This window comes from Echinops telfairi, unplaced genomic scaffold (genome assembly GCF_000313985.2).
Source record: "Echinops telfairi isolate 266 unplaced genomic scaffold, ASM31398v2 ScPeMD7_7465;HRSCAF=8503, whole genome shotgun sequence".
In the NCBI taxonomy this organism is placed as follows: domain Eukaryota; kingdom Metazoa; phylum Chordata; class Mammalia; order Afrosoricida; family Tenrecidae; genus Echinops; species Echinops telfairi.
The window spans coordinates 8119257-8127764 of NW_022111365.1; the positions used below are offsets into that span (position 1 = coordinate 8119257).

Sequence of the window (8508 nt, forward strand, 5' to 3'; positions counted from 1 at the left end):
AAAAAAAAAAAATCAGCCATTAAAAATCCTAGAAGCAAATAAATAAATAAATAATCCTAGAAGCACAGTTCTACTCTGACACACAGTCACCAAGAGACAGAGTTTATTTGAAAATAACTTTTTTTTCTTATGATGATAGCAAACGCTGAACCTGTGACTAGCTAGCAGGTTAAGAGAAGGGAAGACCTCCACTGGTCTAAGCTCGGGGGCAGCGGGGAGGGTGAGGGGGTTGTCGTTCTCAGACTCATTTCTGCTTTGTGAGCCCCAACTCTAAGGCATGACAACTGTCCCGTTTCCTCCAGGCATCACATGCAAAAAGCCAATGGAATGTGGGATGCCTAGGGCCAGTGTGACGGAGCAGTCAAGACCACTTCTCCTTTCCGTGGTCAGCAAGGTGGTGCAGTGGGAGACATTACCTCAAACAAATGCACTTATCTGAGACTTCCTTCTTCCCTTATTTATCCAGGGTCTGCCTACCATTTCTAAACCTTTGTAATAAATGCCAGCCTGAGGTTTAGGCATTCTCGGTCCTCCTGCTGTGATACTCAAAGGATGCCCATCAAAGTTCATGCCCCTGGTAGCACCATTATGGTATCTGATCAGCCTGTGACATGTTGACCTAATAGTAGGTCCATCAAATACCACATATCACAACGTCATGACACAGGCCACCTTCGCCTGAGGGTAGCAATGCAAAAGCCAGACATTTATCTTGATTTTCTCCTCCTTTTCCATGATCAGGTGGATGGAGTGGAACCCTGGGTTCCCGTTGAGTATTGATGCCAAATGCCATAAGGATTTACCTCGTGATATCCAGTTTGACAGTGAGAAAGGAGTGGACTTTGTTCTGAACTACTCCAAAGCGTAAGTTCATGACAATTGAAGGGCTCTGTGAAGCTCCAGCAAAGGTCAGGGTGGCAAGTAGGTCTTGGGTTCTGCCAAGTAACTGTCCCCAAACACACCAAATTTTATGTTGGCTTGTTAATACAAGTACACAGTCACAGGATAGTCTGTATCTCAGTAAAATTATCCAAACAGCCAAACAATATTTTCAGCCCTTTACACTTAATCTTAGCTCCAATTTAAGAACAATTAGTGCTTATGACATGGCCCTGCTTGCTCAATACAAAACCCTCAGGAAGGAAACACAGAAGATATGGGTGCTATAGCAAAGTGCAGTGAAGAAATTACATGCTGCCCAGCCATCAGATAGAACAGTGTCTGTGGTCTTGAAGACTTGTTTCCAAAAAGCAGATATCTAAGTGAGATGCCTGTCAACTAAGTCCACATTAAAGAAGCACACCAACATCCATGACCCAAGTATTGTAAATTTTATGATCCAAAGCCCAAGGAAGGGATAGTATCTGAGCTTAAATTGTGAGATTCTGGTTTGCAGAAGACGATAGCTGACAGTGAAACCCAAAATACATTTGCAGGATCTACACGCTTCTGGTGATTTCCCTCTAACCCTAACTGAGAGAATAAACTGGTTCCTACATAGAGAGTATTGGAGGGATGACTAGAGCAGATTAGTACGATAAACCTGACTTGAATGGTTAAAACTTGGTCACTTGATCTCCCCTGTGAGACACTTAAGCCTTGATCTGGTTTTCAATATTTTCCATGGGTTTTTCTTCCTTTTTTCATGTTGGGGTTTATCTCTGACATATTTTGTCATTGTGGAAAGCCTGCTTGAATCTTTGTTATGTGTTTTTCTGTTTTTCGGTGTATGAAGCCCAGGATTGATGGACCTCTAGAGACAAAAATTAATAAGGTTTCCTGGGGGGAAGTGGGGCCTAAAAGGATGCTGATATCAAGGAGTTCAGGAGGAAGAAAATGTTTTGAAACGGATTCTGGTAGCAATTGTACAATATTGCTTGATGTAATTGAAGTATGGAATGGTATGATGTCTGGATTAACTCCTAATAAAATGGTTTGGGATATATATATTTTTTCAGGCTTGAGATCAGGTCTGTATTTAGAATCCTCCACCTCCATTCATATGATGCCACCAGGTGACTCCCTCTATGCCAATTTGAGTGTGAATGCTGTCCAGGTGGGGTCTCTGAATGGTAATAGCCCAGGTGCCACTGCTGATCCTCATATACTTGTCACAGCAACTCCATAGGATTGGCACAGTGACTCTCCACATTTTACACGTGATGAGACTGAGGAATGAGATCAGATACCTTGCCCAAGCTCCTTTCTAGCAAATGGCAGAGATGCTATGCAGCTTTACTCAATTGTTATAGAGTGTTTTAAAGAGCTTGCAAAATCATGAGATACATCTAGGACTCCCTGGTCCCACCCCAGGATCAGCAGAGGGGCATGGAAACCTGCGATTGGTACCTTAGGGGATTCTCATAACCATTTCTGTCAGGATTTACACTTACTAGAACTGTAAGGGTGGGGTGACTTCAGCATGTCCAGGATGAAGATTGGGTTAAGAAACACTAGCCTGCTCATTTTCCTGTGGCAACATTTGCATACCTGAGTAGCTGCCTCCCTGGAGAAGGGCAACTTATTTGGTTAAGGTTTTCAAAGGAAAGCAGCAGGAGTCCATGGTTTGGCAAGTTTCCAGTATACACTCCCAGCCCTGAACCAAAGCCATGCCCTCCTTGGATATGGTGAAAGAACTCTTACATATTACTACTATTACTACTACTACTGCCACCGTCACCACCACCACCTTTCTACCATTCTCTGCAGGAAATCCCCTTGGGTATGTAATAAAAAGGGGCTTTCATTTATTAATTCTATTAAAAAAATTCTAATAAAAATAAGAAATCATTTCATTTATGCTTTCTAAGGTGAGTCATCTATTTTATTTCTAACAGAAATCCTAGGAGAAGGGACTATTATTAACAACTTCCAGATGAGGGAAATTCTAACTCGGGTGGATTAAAGTCAAGGACTATGTAGGAGTTGTAGGAGTTGACAGGAGTAAGATTTGAATCCAGGTCTGTTTGTCTCCAAAACTGGGCAGTTTTTCTCCCCTGTTACAATCCAGATCAAACTGGGGAGAAAAATTAAAAGCAAACATTTGAATTCATAATGGAACAATGCCCAACAAATAGCTATCTAGAAACATCATGGTGATTGTTTCACCCTCCACCCAGGAATTAACTGTTTTGCGTAAGGGCATGTAGGTTTGTTAAGAGTGTAGAGCTGGATGGGAAAAGCAGAGCAGAGGCTTTTTTGAGAGGCCATTCTGCAGAGAGAATAAGGACCGAGAAGCTGTGAGCTCAGAAGAACATGGTGCTACAATAGTGAGAAATAACACTTTTGCTTAGTCATGGTGGGTGGCTAGAAAAGAGAATGGAGAGAGGGAGAAGAGATGATTGGATGGATGGATGGATGGATGGATGGATGGATGGATGGATGGATGAAGGGAACAATGAAAGGATAGGAGGGAAGGAAGAAGAATGAACCTGGAAGGAGGGCTGTGCTTTTCCTGAAGAGTGAAACACCAGCTTCTCCTCATGAACCACCGACGAGAACCCACACAGGAAAGCTTCTCAACAAGGACAGTGTTTATCTTCATCCTTCGTGGGAACAGTGTCAAGAAACAAGATATGCACCTCTCCACCATCACATTCATCCTCACTCTTAATATCCTCAAGTTGACACAAGATTATGTAACTACCATAGGGGCTCTGCAGTTTATATAGTTACAGGAAGGGAAGATCAGTCGCCAGATGCTTCCAAGAAATCAGGGGAGCTGAGGGTTAAAAGAGAGGGCCCGTTGGATGTGGCTTGTTGAGGCAGCACCACTCTTCCGTGGCCAAACCACTCTTGCCTGTGAATACCTGAAAGGTATAGCTTCAGTGACCAATGTGGCCCTTCCCTGTTAGGGTCGGGCCCAAACAGCTTTGTTTCTTGCCACTTTGGGGTAACTGGTGACTTGTTTCCTCTGAGCCATCTGCTCAGCCTGGAACAGGGCCAGCCTTTTTCTGTAAGCCTTGCTCTCACCCCCTTCGGATAGCCACACTGTGACATAGAAAATGAAGAAGCTGCTAGAAGGGAAGCAGAAAGGGAAGTGAGGGTCCTAGAATTTCCCCCTCCCCAGTCCAGGGTCCACTGCTGTGACCAGCCCAGAGGTGGCTTGGGGCTAGTAGTTAGGCTGGGGCGACCTGGGGCAACTAATGGCTGTTCAGGCCACAGGTTCCTCTTTTGTGCTATCGCCCATCCTTGAAGTCCTGAATAGGCTGCTTATATGCAGAAGTATTTTCCCCTAGATGACATACAAATATTTTCCTCCTAACTTCACTTCATCCTGGATCTGTGGCTTCCTCTGAATGCTATCACATTCCGCCCTATTTTCAGTTTTAGTTTTATGTTTTGAGGTCCAAGAGACTCGGGGAAATGTGATCCTGGAGGCTGACACGCTGCTGGTTCCCCACAAGGTCACTAAGGCAGGAACCCTAGGAAAAGACCTCTTTCAGGGGCATCTTTCTGAAGCTGAGTCATTTTGAAAGCACCCAGTAACTTTTGAGGACTGGAAAGAATTCTTTTCTCTTAGAAACAAATTCTATTCCACTTCCCTAGTGATGTTAACATCACAATGAGGACATGAGTCACAGGATGGTCAACAGCCTTAGCTAACAAGGGAGGTGGTGAGGTCAGAGGGCGTTAGGCAAAAGAGGGGCAACGAAGACTTGAAAAAGACAGCCGGATGCCTCCAGGCCCAAACCTGCTGCTGTACAGTGATAATACTGTAGGCACATGGATAGGCACAGCAAACAGGTATGCAAAAGAAGCTCTCCTGTCATCCCTATGAGGGGCTGGGATAGATGAAACAGGCAGGTGGATCGCAGTACGATACCAGCACTATTGTGCAGCTCCAAGTTGCTGGACCCAATGTGCACAATTGCTAGGTCATCATGATGTTCTGCCTGAGGATGCCTCCCTGAGGATGACAGGCCCCAGGAGAGACAGGGTTTCCTGAATGTCTGTGGATTCCTGGCCCTGGGTTTCTCAGGGTGCTTCAGAGTGACCAAGTTAGGACATCACATACTTTACCTTGGAGGCCCATAACAAGCCCCAGACTCTGCCCTGTCAGTCAAATTTATTCTGTATTTAAGACCCAAACCTCAGTTCTTTGAATGCTGCAGGGTTGGGTGGTCAGACTCCCATAGCTTTCCTATATGTGTGCAGCTCAAACAAGGTGCCTCACCAAAGGAGGAATGAGTCAAGGTGGTACTGATAGCATTTTTAATATAGTGGTTTCCTGATTTCTGTTTTGGCTTTGCCATCCTGTGTAATGAACATTTGGAAACTTCTTATATCCTTATCACCAAACATGCCCAGGATTAGGCAGAAATAAGTGAAGGTTAAACTGAATTGAACTGCCCCTACTTCACCCAAATTCCAGGAGACTGGGGAGTATATCTGCATAGGAGGTATTGAGCTCTCTTCCTGACTGCTCACACATGAGCTAACCTACTAGGTGGAGGAATGCCTGAATGATTGAATGAATGAATGAATGGAAGTGTACATGCGTGCACTGTTCTGCGGGCCGAGCCTGGTTCTCTTTTACAGGTGAGGTGGAGGAGGAGGAAGACAGATGGAGGGTGGTTTCCTGGAACTTTCCAGTCTCTTGGCTGCCAGTGTCCCAGGGTGTCTACAGGCCCTGTGACACCTGGGAGTGAAAAGACTTTGCAGAGGAGGTATGGCCTGGCCACAGGCACAGGAATGACATATCTCCCATCCGCAGGATGGAGAATCTGTTCATCAACCGCTTCATGCACATGTTTCAATCCTCCTGGAGTGACTTTGCTGACTTTGAGAAAATCTTCGTCAAGATCAGCAACACTATTTCAGGTGAGGACACGTTTGGAGGGCTGCTCATGGTATGAGGAGAAGGTTTACAATTCTTCTTTCTGAGATTGGCCTGGAGTTTGGCAAAGGGTTTCCCTACCCCACCTAGTGATGAGTCAGCCATGCAGGCCAGCTGCAGGCTTCTGTCCATTCCAGGCAGGGCTGGACGTCCTGTGACATGGGTTACTGTGGTCACCCTCCTCTCCTGTAGCTTATCCTTCTGGAACATTCAGGTTTGAGCACACTGAACCTCATCAAAAGTGTCAGAAATAGCAACTTTTTTCTTCACAAGAATAAATCATTTATGATGCTTCTAAACAGAGTTGAGGCTGAACAAATCTTGTGTTTTAAACATTCTTATAACAGTAACATTGGTTTCCTCTGGGCAAATATTTATTTAGAAGACTAGCACAATAATTACATTAATGGCATTAAGAAGGACAGAACATAACCAGAAAGGTAAGGAAATAGAAGTTATGGAACAATGATTATATGTTGAAAAACTATATATTGATAGATGGGGAGAACTTCCTATGCAAGCTCCTCCCCATGATTCTTCTCCCCTCCCCTCCGCTCCCTTCCCTGTCGGAGTCCTTCATACTGAGTTAGAAGGTCTGACTTCTGGAAAGAGGGTGCTCCAGGAGCCTTCTAAGTAACCTGGACAGATGATGTGTGGTGATGAGCAGGGGACACGCTGTTCAATATGGAGCCTCTGGCTGTCAGGAAGCACTCAAGACAGATATGGACCCCTGGAGTTACTGCTGGGCCAAGATGTCACAGTAAGGCAGTAGGAGCTGTGGTCTGTGCTGCCTTCCGCTCATAGCTCACTCTACTCTCTAGAACGGGTCATGAATCACTGGCAAGAAGATCTCATGTTCGGCTACCAGTTCCTGAATGGGTGTAACCCTGTGCTGATTCAGCAGTGCATGAAGTTGCCGGAGAAGCTTCCAGTTACCACCGAGATGGTGGAATGCAGCCTGGAGCGACAGCTCACCCTACAGCAGGAGGTAGAGGTAAGCCCTGTTGGCTGGGAAAGCAGCCACTGCCAGAGGTCCAAGGTCAGATGGCCTCATTTGTACCTCAGAAAGACACAAAGCACTTTCTACTGGCCCTGGACTCGTTTCCCGGCTCATCTGATGATGGTGAGATTGGCTACTCTCCATGAAACAGTCATTTCTTTTTCCTTCCCTGAAGTCTGTACCCATGGAGTTGCCTGGGTGCAGCTGCAAATTGTGTATAGTATCTTGAGGTAGGAATCGGGTGACATTCTTTATAGTGCTTTGATCTGGAAACATTGTGCAGCTATTATTGGATGCTGTGAAGTTGATTCCGACTCATAGTGGCCTCAGGTGTGCAAAGTACATGCGTTCCATAGCGTTTTCAAGGTTGTGATCTTTCCGAAACAGGTCTCTAGGCTTGTCTTCTGAGGCTAACTAAATTTGAATTGCCGTACCCTTTGGTTAGTAGTGGAGTGTTTAACAGTTTACACCACCCAGAACACAATCTCTGAAAAACACTCACTGCCAGCGAATCAATGCTGACTCATAGAGATTCTAAGCATTGGGCTTAGTAGAACCGCCCCAATGGGCTTCTGAGACAGTAACTCATCTTTCTCCTGCAGAGCAGCCGGTGGTTTCGAACTGCTGACCTTGAGGTTAGCAGTCCAACAGGTAACCACTATGCCACCAAGGCTCCTCAATAGTAAGAGTTAATTAAAAGAGCTGCTGCTCAGTTTTGCCTTTCTATGCAACACATATTGTATCAAATTGGAGAAAAAGTCATGCTCTACACCAAAACAAGAAAAGCAAGGGAGTGGGTAGGGGGAATTGATGAGATGTTTTACTTGGTGAACAGGACAGTCGATGACATCTGCTACTGCCCTTGCCCTCTCCCAGCCTTGTGTCTCAAGCCCTTACCTGCAACAAAGACCCTGCCGAGTCCCATCGCTACCTAATCTTAAGACAGAAATTGATTAAACTGCTCTTGCCTGGATCTGGTGTGACATGGCCCCCTCAATGAGTCCCTTCCCACCAAAACCAGAGCAACTGGGCTCCCTGGCAACAGACCCAGCCCTACCTGCCCCCTGGCGACTAATGAATGGGGAGATGGGGAGGCTTGTGTGTTTCCATTTGATGTGTCTTGCTTTATCAGTCCTGCCTTGAGGCCCAGCCAAAAAGGGATGGACATTGCCATGTGTAGGCAAAGCTCTCAGCCTCCCTGTGCACCTGACTATGTGTGACCACCTTCCTTGTGGGCACAACTCCAAGTACCTTGCCCACTTGACTTGGGGTCGGGCCAGCTGCCTAGTAGAAGGTCCCTGCCTCCATTCCAGCAGTCCTCGCTCTCTCCTAGTAGACCCACTCCAGCTTCAGGCCACTACCAGGTCACATGACAGCTCACACCACACACACAGAGTAGTATTTCTCTATATATTCCATTGCTGGCATGGAGTAACATCAATGCAATGGCTATAGGCTTCATATTTCAAATCAGAGAATCATGGAACCTTAAAAACCAAAGAATCTAGAATTGGAAAGAACTGAACATCCATCTTTGTGCATTCTTCCTCATGCACGGGCAGGAGACAGGCAGGATGCCTGGGGCATTGTATTAGTCTGGGTACTTTGGAGAAACTAATCCACGGCGACTCACGTATAAGAGAGTTTTATGTAAAGAAAAGGTGCATCA

At 45.7% G+C, this 8508-nt stretch overlaps 1 protein-coding gene across 1 annotated transcript in view; it reads left to right on the forward strand.

Moving 5' to 3' along the window:
• The window catches only part of ALOX5 (arachidonate 5-lipoxygenase), a 57223-nt gene that overhangs the window by 28188 nt on the left and 20527 nt on the right, over nt 1-8508 (forward strand). Inside the window, exons 4-6 of the mRNA XM_004716245.2 lie at nt 742-864; nt 5717-5823; nt 6661-6833. Of these exons, the coding sequence (XP_004716302.1) occupies nt 742-864; nt 5717-5823; nt 6661-6833 (403 nt within the window). The remainder of the gene's footprint in view (nt 1-741; nt 865-5716; nt 5824-6660; nt 6834-8508) is intronic.